The following is a 15,803-nucleotide window of genomic DNA, read 5'->3' on the forward strand; positions in this document are numbered from 1 at the left end:
ATCACCTCTGCGATTTTTATTTTTTGCGCAACAACTAAAAAAAGACTGAAAATTTTGAAAAAAAATACGTTTTTATTTTTTTCTGTTAATTTTTTTGTAAATAAGTAAGTTTTCTTTTTCAATTACGGACACTGATTTGGCGGCACTGATGGGCACCGATGAGGTGGCACTGATGGGCACCGATGAGGCGGCACTGATAGGCGGCACTGATGGGCAATGATAGGCGGCGCTGGTATGCGGCACTGATGGGCACTCATAAGCGGCACTGATAGACGGCACTGGGCACTCATAGGTGGCACTGATGGGCACTCATAGGCGGCACTGATGGGCACTCATGGGCGGCACTTATGGGTGGCACTGATGGGTACTTATAGGTGGCACTGATGGGCACTAATAGGTGGGCACTGGGCATAGGTGGGCACTGAGAGGTGGCACTGATGGACACTGAGGGGTATCACTGATGGCATTGCTGGGCATCCCTCCAGTCAGTGCCCATGTTGCCAGTCAGTGCCCATTTGTGGGCACTGATTGGCATTTATTGTGCTCTTTTTTTTTTATTTTGTTATTGTCTTTATGGTGCAATGGTGGCTTTCCTGGTGATCCAGTGTGGGGATCCGAGGGGGGGCTGTGCTGATTAACAATCAGCACGAACTGATTTACATCGTGATCAGCCGTGATTGGACACGGCTGATCACGTGGTAAAGATCCTCCGCCGGAGGTTCTTTACCGAGATCGGGCGCGTGGCGGCTGTTATCCTGCAGGACTTCAATAGACGTCCAGTCAGGATTTCAGAACCACTTCCCGGATGTCAATATACTATTGACCGGGCAGAAGGTTCACCCTAAAAACTACTTTTTTTTATTACACTGGCCCCCCACATTACAATACGATTAAGGCTATTATTATTTTTTTGATGCTGTACATACCTTTGTACAGCATATTCACCCATATTCATTGACGTTTTGACCAAATACGAGCTCCCCCCCGTCGCGTAAGCCGCGTCACGGTTGGCGAAAGGAGCCGAACGTCGAGTCGGCGCTATACTGCGCATGCGCATCGCCGTTCGGCTCCTTTCGCCAATCGTGACGCGGCTTACGCGATGGGGGGGAGCTCGTTTTTGGTCAAAACGTCAATCACAGACATGTTAGGAACGCCCATTCCCGCGGGACTCGCAAGCCGGAAGCCACGGGTGAATATGCTGTACAAAGGTATGTACAGCATAAATAATAGCCTTAATCGTATTGTAATGTGGGGGGCCAGTGTAATAAAAAAAAGTAGTTTTTAGGGTGAACCACCCCTTTAAGAAAACAAATGTTTTTTTCAATAATTTTGTAACCAGTGCAGTACAGCATCATCAAATAACTGATGTGGCAGTGACCAGGGGCAATACAATGCTACCACTGCTTATAGCAGTGCATTTCACTACTACAGTATAAGAAAATAATTTTACTAAATAACAATGTGTAGGCACTGTGTATTGTTGTAATTTGTTGTGATTGGCTGCAGCTAATCACATGGTACAAATGGGCTGTGATTGGCACTGTTTGTACCATGTCATCACTGTGGCCAACCACAGCTAACAACACAATTATATACATTTAATGGCATGAAATGAAGCCATTCATTGTTTACAACTTTCATGTGATCTGCTGTGATTGATCACAGCAATCACATGGTACCAGCAGTGAGGCAGTACACCAATCAGTCATCCGCTGTGTCTGAATAGACACAGCGAGTGACAAATCATGTCGGAGCGTGGTCTGTTCTTGGGAGGATGTCATATGACATCCTCCCAGAAGAGCAGGAGTGTCAGGATGCCCACTAACACACAGCTCCTTTCTCTATCTGCAAAGTAGATAGTGTCCTGACCCTCCTGCTCGCCCCCTCCCCCCTCAAGAGGCTTTCTCCACACCAGGGAGAAAGCCTTGCATTACTGTGTGTAGTTACAGACAGAAGAACAGGAAGTGAGGATTTCTCAGAAGAAATAAGGACATTTAAAAGTAAAATTGAAGGATGAGGTAAGTGAAGGAGGACTGCACTAAGGTAAAGGAAGCTATTTAGGGAAAAAATAAATCCTTTACAACCCCTAAAGCAGGGGTCTCAAACTCAAATTACCTGAGGGCCACAAGACAAGTTTTCATATGCCATGGGGGGCCGCATGCAAACTTTCAAACTTCAAAAACAACAGTACTGGTGTCAGCGAACACATTATTAACCCCCAGCACAGGTGTCAGCGAGCGCATTACCACCAGCACTGCTGTAAGTGGACGCATTTTTACCCCCAGCACTGGTGTCAGTGGATGCATTATTAACCCTGACCACTACACTGCACACTGACCACTGCACTACACGATGACACCTACACTGCACACTGACCACTGCACTACACGATGACCACTACACTGCACACTGACCACTACACACTGACCACCCACCATCAGGGCACAGCACATTAGGTCACAGAGCCCAGCACATTAGGGTACAGGGCACAGCGCACATCGGGGTACAGAGCCTGGCACATCGGTTTTTATTTTTTCTTCACATGCAGAGTAGCGCAGGAAGCGTCTGTCATATGTTCGATTCTCTGTCTCGCGCTGCGGCTGCTCCCTGCCCCCCCGGCGCCCCCCGCTCTCTTCTCGTCCATCCCAGGTGATATCACAAGCAAATAAGGATGGACGAGAAGAGAGAGTGGGGGGGCGCCGGGGGGCGGGGAGCAGCTGCAGCGTGAGACAGAGAAGTGAACTTATGACAGAGACGCTTCCTGCGCTACTCTGCATGTGAAGGAAATCTACTCCCCCCACTTCCGCCCTGCCTGCGGGGCCGGCCATTTATAACTGGTCCGCGGGACGCAAATGGCCCGCGGGCCGGTACTTTGAGACCACTGCCCTAAAGGCTTTAGAACCATTTTAAGCATTTGTTTTTTAGTAGCTGTGTCAGCCTTGTATGTATTTCCTTTGTGTGCAGGGTGTAGTCTAGACTTTGTTTCCTGAATAATAAAATTGATTTCTTAGTAAAAGTGAACCTGGTATCAGCTAAAGGGGGTGCTCAATAGTATTGTTAATCTGATGTCCATGCATCGGGAATAACCTTCAATTTCAGATCAGTGGTGCTTCAGTAAGAAGGTTTAGCTGACTGCAGATTTGCTATACGTTATCTTGTTTAAATAGATGTAAAAACAAATTGATCTAAAACCAATTATAACTTTTCTTTAATAAGTAAAGGAACATGGATATCCTGTTATGCTGAGCAATGGCGAGAGGATAAGGAAAGGCTGATTTCCGACGGAAAGTAGCTCTTTGCACCCTAGACACACGCACTCTAGTTACAAAGAATGTCATTTATTTACTTATTGCAAGTGCAGTGTATTTCACCAATACTGAAAAGAAGTACTAAATATTGGACTGGGCACTGCTGTTTTTTTTTTTTTGGGGCTATCATCCTTCTCCCACTACCTACATAAGCCATTGATATGGAACAGGCATGTATGGTGGGAGTTTATACTTGTCTGACATACCGTACTGTAGCTGGCTGTATGCTTGTTCCAGGTTATTGTTCCATCAGAAAGACAGTTGCAAAACTTCAGCCCCAGAGGATTTGGCTGCCCAATGACTGGGCCATTTTTTGAGATTCAGCACTGCGTCGCTTTAACTGACAATTGCGCGGTCGTGTGACGTTGCACTCCATTTTGCCCACAAATAGAGCTTTCTTTTAGTGGTATTTGATCACCTGTGTGTATTTTATTTTTTGCACTATAAACAAAAAAATAGCGACGATTTTGAAAAAAAGCAATATTTGTAACTTTTTTCTATAATAAATAACCCCCGAAAATATATAACAAAAAACTAATTTCTTTCTCAGTTTAGGCCGATACTGTATGTATTCTTCTACATATTTTTGGTAAAAAAAATATCACAATAAGCGTATATTGATTGGTTTGCGCAAAAGTTATAGCATCTACAAAATATTGGATAGTTTTTTGGCATTTTTATTAATATATATATTTTTTTACTAGTAATGGCGGCGATCTGTGATTTTTATTGTGACTGCGACATTATAACAGAAACATCGGACACTTTTGATGCTATTTTGGGACCATTGTCATTTATACAGTGATCGGTGCTATAAAAATGCTCTAATTACTGTGTAAATGACACTGGCAGGGAAGGGGTTAACCACTAGGGGGCAAGGAAGGTGTTAAGTGTGTCCTAGGGAGTGATTCTAACTGTGGGGGGCTGGGCTACAAGTTACACGACAGTGATCACTGCTCCCAATGACAGGGAGCAGTAGATCACTGTCCTGTCAATAGGCAGAACAGGGAAATAGAGCTGACATAGAACAAAAATCATATAGTGATTAACCCAATTCATATTAAGGCATAAAAATGATTGACCTATAATGTAGCAGATAAAATATCTTGGCATCTTTGAGATGGATGGATCTAAAAAAACAAAAATGATATATAATATATATTAGGGTATAGTACTACTACTTTTAATTACATTTATACTTTATTAGGTGACCTGCCTCATTCAAAGTCCCATGACCATTGCAATGTTTTCTTCTAAAAATTATGATTCAGATCAGAATTCTGACTTTGCTCAATGACTGCATGATTGTTCCAGGTCAGTGACTTAGAAAGTATTGAGGCCAGAGGCAACCGGACATCTAAGTATTTCTGTCACGACAGGTTTCCTTTAATGCAAAAGTAGCCAGTTCTTGGTTTTGATTAGCAGAGAGCATGTGTCTTCTTCAGCTTGCCATCCTCATCTGCAGACTATTATAACATACACTGGTGCCATATTTGAAATGTTTATATCAGCCTTTCTCAACCCTGTTAACATGGTGGAATCCTTGAAATAACTTTCAGGTCCCAAGGAAGCCTTGCCAAAAACCATCTACAGCTCACAGTGCATTAGATTGGTGGGAAGGGAAGAAAGTTTCTTCCATTGGTGGTTAGTGGGGAGAACCCCCCCCCCCCTTAGGTCTTGTTCACGCAGGTGTGCTACAGTGTACATTTGTTCTAGGGCTGCGTTTGCCCACACAGGGATGCACAGGTGTTCCATACTTCCCCATGCAGACAGTCCTGTTCGTGTCAGTTGAGATGCAATGGATACACAGACAAAGCTGCTGCTCTCATTTTGACATCCATGCCCCGAATGGAGACATTGTGCATGAATGAGACTGCCTGCATGGGGATGCACCGGATGTTCCGTGCATACCCATGCAGGCAGTTCCATTCATGCACATTGTCTGCGTTCTGGGCCATGAACATGCATTCGTAAACATGGGCCTTGTATGCTGTAGTATGCCTGTGCGAATGAGGCCTTGCAGATAGCTAAAAGATCATGGGGCCAAATCCTCAAAATCGTAGCCTAACTTAATTTTTCCCATTTAAGTTACACTGGCGGGAAATTTCTACCTAAGTGCCCGATCCACAAAACACTTACCTAGAAATTTCACGCAGTGTAACCTAAATTCTCCCGGCGCAAGGCGGTCCTGTTATCCAGGGGGCGATGACAATTTAAATGAGGCGCGCTCCCGCGCCGGCCGTACTGCGCATGCTCGTGACGTCATTTTTCCGACGTGCATCGCGTGAAATTCCGTTACGCCAGGCTTTGTGGATTGCGACGGGACAATAAAGTTGTGACGGGTTAAAAAACAGATACGGCGAAAAAAAAAAATCAAATAAAAAAAAAATCGCGGCGATCAAAAAAAAGGTCTGTTTTTACAAGGTGTAAACAGTTTACACCTTGTAAAAGCATCCCTAATTTTACGCATGCAAACGTAAACTTACGGAGAAAAAACAAAGCTGAAAAGCTTTGTGGATCTCCGTAAGTCCTCATTTGCATACACGAAGCAGCATTTCGACGCGAAATGCCCCCAGCGGCGGATGCGGTACTGCATCCTAAGATCCGACAGTGTAAGTCTCTTACAGATGTCAGATCTTCTGCCTATCTTTGGAAAACTGCTTCTGAGGATCAGTTCCAAAGATAGGCACAGGGATACGCAGGCGGAACAGCAGATCCGCCTGCGTATCCCTTTTGAGGATTTGGCCCATGGTGTCACTGGTTACTTTTTTGAGAGGCAGACATTGTTCATTGCTCAAGGAACCCCTAGTAGCCTCTAGAGCAGGCATATGCAATTAGCGGACCTCCAGCTGTTGTAAAACTACAAGTCCTATCATGCCTCTGCCTCTGGGTGTCATGTTTGTGGCTGTCAGAGTCTTGCCATGCCTCATGGGACTTGTAGTTCTGCAACAGCTGGAGGTCCGCTAATTGCATATCCCTGCTCTAGGGGAACCCTAGGGTTCCACCACATCCTGGTTGAAGAACGCATGAAGCACATAGGCACAATGCTAGCTTAGAGAGCACACAGAATAGTGTAAACAGATAAATGAATATATTTTAACTAAATTCTTGCTATGAGTATGAATGGTTAATATTCCATGCCTTGTGTAAATCTGTAGTTAAAGGGGTTGTAAAGGTTTGCAGATTATTTAAAAAACAAACATGTTATCAGGGGTCAAAATTTCAAGTCCTGAGCTACTCGCCAGGCCTTAAGAGTTGCTAGCTACCAGTTGCCCCGCCCCTAAACGCCCTCGTAAATTATCATATTTTTCCAGATCATACACAGGTATGCCATGATTGCAAATGCCCCCAGCTCCCTCACCAATGCTGAACCCTCAGCTCTCTCAATAACCTCCTCAGCTCTCTCACTAATCCCCCCAGCGCTCTCACCAATGTTGCCCCCAGCTCTCTCACATCCCCTTTAAGCTCTGTCCCCTCTTGGAAATCTAGAATGCAGCCGGCACCATGTGTTTTTTTTTCTTCAGCACAGAGCTGCTGACAGAGCTCCGACTGTCGCGACTGTAGTACAGAGCCGAGGAGAAGTTTCACTGCACGTCACTCGGCTCCATGCTACAGTCCCGACAGAGAAAGACGGTGCCTCGGACTGCAACAAAAGCAATGCAGGCAGTTGTGTCGCCGGTACACCCACCAGCAAATGTGGGGCATATGTTCTGGGTGCCTGGAGCTCGCACAAAAAAGTTGTCTCTACGAAAACATGATGGGGCTGCAGAATTCCTTATCATAGGAGCCGCTGAGTCCGAGGCAAAAAGTGAGAGCGAAAGGCGGTGGACGATTTTGGGTTATCCCCTCAGTATCCACCGGGCTCCTCTTCTCCTCCCTCAGCAGCATCCTGGTTGCTTCTGCCTGCTCCACTCGCTCTACCCAAATATCCACTCCACAAATGCGAGCAGGCAAGTGGAATTTTTGAGGGCTGATGTTATACTTCCCTCTACTGTGCAGTTCATTTTGCACAGAGTGGCCCCCGATCCTGCTGTTCTGGGGTCCCACGGCGGCTCTCGCAGATCTTCCCCGCAAGAGCTAACGCCCTCTGGGAAGCGCTCCCGTGCCATACATTCAGCGGCCGCGTCATTGGATGTTAGTGACAGCAGCAGGAGCTGACAAGAGCTGGGGGAAAGCAACGCGGGATGCATTAAGGTGAAAAAACACAAAGGTTTACAACCACTTTAACTCTTCAAGCAGGCATTTTTGTTAATATTGTCACTGTGCAGCATTAGTATAACAGCTATAATATTGTACGTTGGCTCCATTTTAGTCGTTTTCAGTGCTGATCTCATGAGATTGGTAGCTTCCAGGTACAGTATAAGGTGTGTGTATATACCAAAAACTGAACATTGGTAGCTTTGCCCAAAAAATGGCAGGCAGGCAGAGGGCAAAGGACTAATAATAAATTATTATTTTGGCCAATGAAATGACTTAATGCTAGGGTGACCAGACATCCCCAGTTTCCGGGGATAGTCCCTGAATTGAGGACACTGTCCCCGGTTTTGTCCCTGGTTTGGATTTGAACAGGAGCTGGGGCAATTTCAAAGACAGTCAGTGCAGATTTTCAAAAACAAATTCTGAATTACACACCTACTAGCTTAGGAGGGGTGTATTTTTTCCATTATCTGTGCCCCTTTCTGATGATCATGTGCTGGTCGGAGCGGAGGGAATATTTCTTTCTTTTTGGGTGCATGTCCATTCAGCTCCGCTTGCATGTTCTTCTGCCTTGGCTCAAGTCCTGGTCAGCCGCCTACCTGCTGATCTCCTTGCCTTCCTTGGTGGAGTGATCTTCCTCCGCTCCCCACCCAGTAATAGACGGGGCCCAGAGAGTAAGACTTGACAGGCTGTGAGGCGGGACAGAGTGTCGCTGATTGCCGCCATTACTAGTAGAAAAAAAAAATATGTCCCCGGATTTCATTTTAAAAATTTGGTCACCTTATTAATGCCCAAGTGCTTGATGCCCAAACATGTTTAGCGCATGAAGCTTTTTCTTTCTGCCAAGAGGAAATGCATTCAGGAGAGCTGAACAAACACCTAGTGTGCATGAGGCTTAAATATGAATGAATCCCATTTACTCAGACTTGCCAGGTCCAGTTTACACATATTGTTGCAAGGAAAAAAACATTTGACCTGAAGCAATGTGCTGAAGACCCAGATTGTGAAATGTTGTCAGAGCATGTAATGTCTGTGACAATGTCAGCACAGCATTACTGCAGATGTGAGTTAAGTGTTAATTGTTCCATTTCTAGGTAAAGCAGCAAAAACTGAGATAATTAACCCCTGGAAATAGCTTGACTTCTAATTAATACACATGAGATAAGCAATCCTCCTTTTAATGCTTTTTCACATATAATTTTCACCCATATACCACCAAGCAGAGATTGCAGAAAAAGTGATTGTTATGCATGCTGTAGATTGCACATATTATTAAACACATTTGAATGCATTGTTATACCTCCCGACTTTCTTAAATGGGAAAGAGGGACACAATATAGCAAAAAGTACATAGGCAAAGCACACATCTCTGACACACCCCCAGTTATGCAGATAAAGAAGAAAGAATGATTTATTTTTTTATATTTTTAAGAATGCAATTGATGGCTAAAAAATGTACTTGCTCTTCAAAATAACAAATGCAAGGGTTCAGAGATTGAGTGATAGGACAATATACACAGTATACACAGTGCTTTACATAAATATTGTGCACTCACAGCAGTCTCTCCCCTCAAGGAGCTTGCAATGTAAAGTCCATACAACACATGAATACATATACATACTAAATACCAATTTCGCTAATTGACCTGCCAGCATGAGTGTGGGAGGAAACCCACACTAGCATAAGTAGAGCATGTAAACTCCATGCAGGGAGTTCTGTGGTTGGGTTTCATTGATGACTCCAGTGCCACAGGGCAGAATTGCTAACCACTAATTCAATGTCTATATATCAGAGAAAAATGAGGCACAACAGAGGAAGAAAGAGGGATAGATGGATTTGGTTCCACACATGGGCCAGTTCCTTTCAAAGGGAAAATGAGCCATACAGTTTTATTTTGATTGCATACAGTAATTGATTTAATATATATATTTTACCATGTTTTTGTGTTTATTTGGTTCATACCCGGTTTATGTTTAAATTCTGTCACATTCATTCTTTTTATCATACTAGTATCTTCCTTGGTTTTAATTTTCTCCAATCATCCCTCTTTTCAGATTGCTAACCTTACCCTTTATCCTGCACCATTGCTGACGCCCTTGTGACCCATGTCTGAAGTACTTCAAGGTTAGAGACCCTTCATAGTGTTCTGTTTGGTGTTCCTCACCTTGAATATGTTCATTTTATTGTTATATTTATTCCATCATTTGTTCATTATTTAAATGCTTATACCAGCATAAATAAAACATCCAATCAGGAATTTTTAACAATAGGTTTGTTTTTAAACTTATGTATCTCTCCCTGCAAATACCATATTTATTAAGCTCCATGCCAACTGTTTCCTGTTTCATACTTCCTGCTATTTTCTCTGTTTCAGTGTTCAGGATTTCTTACATTATGGGAAAAGAATTGTGGCCTGAATGAGCAACTGAATTTTTTTAAGTTGGAAACATTAGATCTGACGTCTGAGCAGATTCAAAGTGGCTGTAAGGCCACTACTATAAAAACCTTCTATTCTCTCAGTAACATAATGATATGTGTCCCTGTGTTATATAAAAAATATGCCGATGTGTACTTATCAGAGTAGTTCCCAGCGCTCATGTAACTCTTCGGCTCTCTCCTCTGCCTGGCTGACAGCTCCAGCGGGCGGGGCTATGATCTCCCGATGATGTCAGCCAGGGAAGAGGGGTAAAGAGGAGAGTGAGCCAATGTGTCATTGCTCAGCAGCCATGATAAACCGTGGTTAGTATGCAGGGGGGAGGGCATAGCCAGGCAGGATCAGCCAGGTTTTTTAGGTGATAGAAGGGGCCAAATTACACAGCACAAGCACTGTGTTGTTATTCATGCTTTAAGGAAACAGGATCTGTTTTTTTTTTTTTTAAGTGTTTTTTTTTAAGTGTTTCCAGTAATACAAAATAAATAAAATGCTGACATGAGTGGGATCTCCCAAATAAAGGCTGTTTCAGGTATTGAGATCTGGGAAGACAAGCACAGTGAGTCCCTGAGAAAGAAACTGTATATCTCAGGCTGTGTTCACATCTTTTTGGTGCACTAAGCCTCAGGCATGTGACATGTGTTGCACTCCTGGAAATGGTCAGGTGCAGTTTTATCAATGCTGATGTGTATTGGTATCATCTCAGCATGGTCTAAATGAATGAAAAAATTGCCTTAATTTTCACCTGGTGAGCTGGCCAGTTAGACATTTTTAGACCTAGGGTGACAACAGTCACTAACTGAACTGTATATATGGTGGAGCATTGTTGTCACACTAAGACTGGAGTTGGGTTAAGGCCCATACACATGGGCCAAATGCTGCCCGACATCGACCAGTTCACTAAAAAAGGGCCAACATTCGGCCCGTGTGTATGGCACCCTGTCCAACAGAAGCCAGCCGTTTGGCTGGCTTCTGTCGAATGAACATGCTGGAAAACCAGCAGCCGACCAGCTAAGAGCGCTGATCAGAGTATTCTGCCAGTGGAGAACATCCCCCTGTCAAAACACAACAGCTCAGTGTGGGAGATTGCTGTACTAACGTTGGATCGTTATTACAGTGGCTCCACCCGGAGCTGGCAGTTTAGAAAAAAACGAATAGTGTGTTCCAGGCTTTGGGATACAACAACAAGGGGAGAAGATTTACTGTATGTCCTAACATGCTTCTTAATTACGTTGTTAAAATAACAATGGAGAGTGCACAGGACCTGACATACAGCACTGGATTTCTGGTAAGATCAATAGGTATTTTTTTGCACTCACTGAATAGATATAATAAACACCATCAACTGTATATTTAACGAGCCAAAAGGGAGTAAATAATAGAAGTTTGTTCTTTGAGTTTACATACGCTTTAAGTAAATTGACCTTTGAGTATTTACCAAAACCTGAAAATTCAGTGTTTGGCCAATGCCTCCCTTGCAGTCCTGAGTAGAGTTAAAATATTGTACCTGTATTTATAAAAGAGCTTTATTATTGGGGAAACTATTAAAGTGTAATCCACTCTCCAGTTGCACCCAGTGTTAATTTTGGCAACAAAAATATGACTAAAACCTAATCAAAATTTGAGGTCTAAATTAACACTCATTCTTTATTGAATGAGAGTATCCTTGGCAAAATCATTCACGAAAATATAGGCATTGGTGACTCATCCAGTGCAGTCAGAGGTAGGTGACAGAAAGCAATCCTGCATTAGTCACACTGACCAGATCATATTATCCAATTTGATAGTAGTACCCTTGGCAGTTGCAGCAGTACCTCCAAAAAAAAAAAAAAAATCTGTTGAACATACATGGCTTTATTTAAGAGATTCGTTTTTATAGCCCAGTGATGGGGTATATCAGCTTTTCTCTTTGATCCAGTGAAAAGCAGTAGCGCTTTCCTAAGTAACCAGCTTAGATCAGTTAGTTATTATTTATTTTCCTTCCTTAGTATCCATTTGCATTTCTACATTCTTGAAATAGTTGAATCAGATGTAACTTTCTTTTCTCCCGACTAAGTAATTGGAAAGAATGTCTCCAAATTCTGGCTTAATGCAAAAAAAAAAAAATATTCCTATGATATCATTCAACTTTTAAATTCCTATTATGGAAACTATGAGGCCCCGTACACACCATAGAATCCATCCGCAGATAAATCCCAGCAAATGGGTTTCAGCGGATAGATCCTATGGTGTGTACACGCCAGCGGATCTTTATCCGCGGATATATCTCCCCTGGGATGGATTCCAGCAGATCGGATATTCGCTGACATGCAGAACAAATCCATCTGCTGGAATCCATCCCAACGGATGGATCCGCTGGTCTGTACAGACTCACCGGATCCATCCGTCCTAAGGGATCCCCCGCATGCGCCGTAATGATTTGACGCATGCGTGGAATTCCTTAAATGACAGCGTCGCGCACGTCGCCGCGTCATAATCGCGGCGACGGCACGACACGTCATCGCCAGAGGATTTCGGCGCGGATTTCAATGCGATGGTGTGTATGGGGCCTGAGGCAGGTAGTCCATAGCTGAATGTAAGATCTGCTTCAATTTGTTGGCTTCTGCATGCACTGTTCCCCTGGTTTCTTTGCAGTGTAGATTTTGTATCATGCCTCATGCCCCGTCGAGAAAACTGCCATGACAGCATTTGGCCGGGAACACTGACCGTGTGTATGCTCCATGGCAGTTTACCCGACAGAAAACAGCCGGGAATCGCAGCAGGAAAAATGAGAACATGTTCCCTTTTTTCCTGCCGCGATTCCCGGCGGTCTTTTTTCCGGCAGTTTTCCTATGGGAAACATTGCGGTGGTGCATACACACAGCCGGGATTCCCGGCTAAAGCTCTCAGCGCAGTTTTCTCGACAGGAAAACCTCTGGTGTGTATACGGGGAAAGTGACAGAGCAGGTTCTCAGTTTTCCCCCCGGGTCTCCCGGTGGACTTTTTACCGCCGGGAATCCCGATCGTGTGTACGGGGCATTAGAGTACATTTCTCGCTGCACCTTTTAGACTCCATGCACACTGGCGTTTTGTGTTTTGCCTGTAGAAGCAGCTCAATGTTATCCTATGTATTCATGCACATTAGGTTGTTTAGAGGCATATTTTGAGATCAACGTTAAGAGGCAGAAAAAAACCCTTCTCATTGGCGTTTCTGATTGAAGCTTACTGGCAGAAAAGACATACATCTCTCCTGAACTCATCTAAACTCTGTAGAAAAAATGCTCTTGGAGTTTTTTACTCCAAAGAGAACAGATGTTTTTTTAAGCCCAGTGTGCATGGAGCCTTACATTTATTTCTTTATACTTTTTGTAGTGGTCCTCTTTCCATTAATGGCCCTGGGAGCTTGGTTATTTGTATACATCCATCAGAATAAAACAGTCTCACGTTGAAGTGACATTTTTCACATTTACCCAATCACGCCTTTATCAAAAGCATAGCTTCTGGAAAACAGTTTGATCTTTCAACCTGTGGTTTCAATTTAGCACTGCAGGGATGAATGAGTTTTTAAAGCACCTTGTCAGTTCCTCAAATTATACCAAATAATATAGGTATGTTGGTAGAGGTGCCTGATATTTTCTTTATGAACATGGTTAGCATAAAGCAAACGCCAAGTGTAATAACCTATAGATGTGTTTTCCAGCTTTATTATCCGTCTGACTTTTTCCAACGGAAATTCCGATCGTGTGTACGAGGCATTAGAGGGCAATAAGGATAAGGCCCTATGTAAAGCATCACATATAGGCTATGCCGTAAACGATAATACGCCATTCCTTCTTCCTTAAAGCAGTAGTAAACTGCAGCTGTTGTAAAAAACAAAAGAAAACACCTGCAAGGCAATGGCATTGCATATTAACACATTATGAAATACTCACCTTCGAACAAAGCCCTCCAGTGCTGTGCTGTCACTGCTGAGAGGGCTGACATCTTCCCCCAGTCTTTCTTCTGGGTCCGCTCGCTTCGGCTATGTGATTGGCCGGAGCTACGATGATGTCACTCCCACACCCAAACCCTCAGTTCCTGGTACAAAGCTCTGAAGGTCCGGCAAGGGATGCTGGACCCTCAGAGCGCATGTGCCGTTGACATAACTAGAAAAGTGAAATAATTCAGCGCTGGAAAAAAATAATAATAAACAAAAAATATATAAATTGCAAGCCAGCACTGCAGGATCAATCCAAATAAAATGTCCCAAAGTGAAATCAAATAAATATAAAGTGCAGCGCAAATGACATAAATTAATAGATAACCATATAAAATATATTAGAAAGAGTCCATAAAGTGCACAAGTGAAAAAAAGTTCCAAAACGTGCTCCAAAAAACAATGGTGACTGTAGTGCGATATTCTTCTTAAGATCAGTGACCCACAGGAAAAAGATCCTCCACCAAAGACTAAGGATGGCCTCTCACCTCAGCAATTCGACCTGTGGCTAGGTCAAAAAGCATGTAATAATCCTCCAGGGTATGGATGGGATCAGCAACCAATAGACCAGCTCTAAGTATCCCCAGATAAAACCAGCAATCAGCAAGACAGCTCAGCAATCCCCCAAATCCATGGACCGGTAAAGCAAATGACAAAAGAGAAGGACTAGTGCTCTCTGTATGCAAACATTTTTAATCTAAAACACAGATCGATAAAATACACTCACATTTGTTGACACTCTGAGCCGAGTGTATAGCAGACAGCGTGTCCCGGAGCTCAAGGCGTCCGGATGAACAGACGGCGTACAGGTCAGAACGTGAGGCAGGCGAGTCACGTCGACGTCACCCGCGTTCGCCTGCCTCACGTTCTGACCTGTACGCCGGCTGTTCATCCGGACGCCTTGAGCTTCGGGACACGCTGTCTGCTATACACTCGGCTCAGAGTGTCAACAAATGTGAGTGTATTTTATCGATCTGTGTTTTAGATTACCATTTTTTGCATACAGAGAGCACTAGTCCTTCTCTTTTGTCATTTGCTTTACCGGTCCATGGATTTGGGGGATTGCTGAGCTTTCTTGCTGATTGCTGGTTTTATCTGGGGATACTTAGAGCTGGTCTATTGGTTGCTGATCCCATCCATACCCTGGAGGATTATTACATGCTTTTTGACCTAGCCACAGGTCGAATTGCTGAGGTGAGAGGCCATCCTTAGTCTTTGGTGGAGGATCTTTTTCCTGTGGGTCTCTGATCTTAAGAAGAATATCGCACTACAGTCACCATTGTTTTTTGGAGCACGTTTTGGAACTTTTTTTCACTTGTGCACTTTATGGACTCTTTCTAATATATTTTATATGGTTATCTATTAATTTATGTCATTTCCGTTGACATCACCTGAACGGTACACATTTAGGAGATTTTGGGCTTACTTGTAGGTAAAAATTACCAAGCGTGGTTTACTACTGCTTTAAGCCTCGTACACAGGATGAGAATATCGGACGAATGATTGTCTATTTATTTTTTTGCATGCTAGTCTCATATTGAAACCAATAGGTTACTAAATATACGAAAATTCTCGTGCGACAGAATACAATTTCAGAAGCGATGTAATGTCTTGTATTATATTACAATGTATTCTTTCATTTCTGAGCATGTGTGCTCTTAGTCTTTTTTTTCCGGGGCGAATACTGTACAGATTAAATGAAAATTGTTTGTTTTGGTGTTATATGAGAAAAAATTTGCGTTTGTCCCTTTGGATAATTTAGCATGAACTGTCGTGATCGGCTCTCGAAAGTTGTGTGCTAACAATTTAGATTATCGTACCATTGCTTCAAAAGCTGTATTTTTTGCGCAGTTGTCTAATGCCCCGTACACACCATCACTTTATGTGATGTAAAAAAACGACACTTTCTGT

At 43.4% G+C, this 15,803-nt stretch overlaps 1 protein-coding gene across 6 annotated transcripts in view; it reads left to right on the plus strand.

Moving 5' to 3' along the window:
- The window catches only part of APBB2 (amyloid beta precursor protein binding family B member 2), a 478,208-nt gene that overhangs the window by 187,781 nt on the left and 274,624 nt on the right, over window positions 1-15,803 (plus strand). For 3 of the 6 annotated variants that reach the window (XM_040335051.1, XM_040335052.1, XM_040335054.1), the window contains exon 2: window positions 9,561-9,630. The exons of the other annotated variants lie outside the window; for them this stretch is intronic. In XM_040335051.1, coding sequence (XP_040190985.1) covers window positions 9,612-9,630 — 19 coding nt within the window. In that variant the 5' untranslated portion in view covers window positions 9,561-9,611. The remainder of the gene's footprint in view (window positions 1-9,560; window positions 9,631-15,803) is intronic. 6 annotated transcript variants of the gene reach the window in all.

This window comes from Rana temporaria, chromosome 1 (assembly GCF_905171775.1).
Source record: "Rana temporaria chromosome 1, aRanTem1.1, whole genome shotgun sequence".
NCBI lineage: Eukaryota > Metazoa > Chordata > Amphibia > Anura > Ranidae > Rana > Rana temporaria.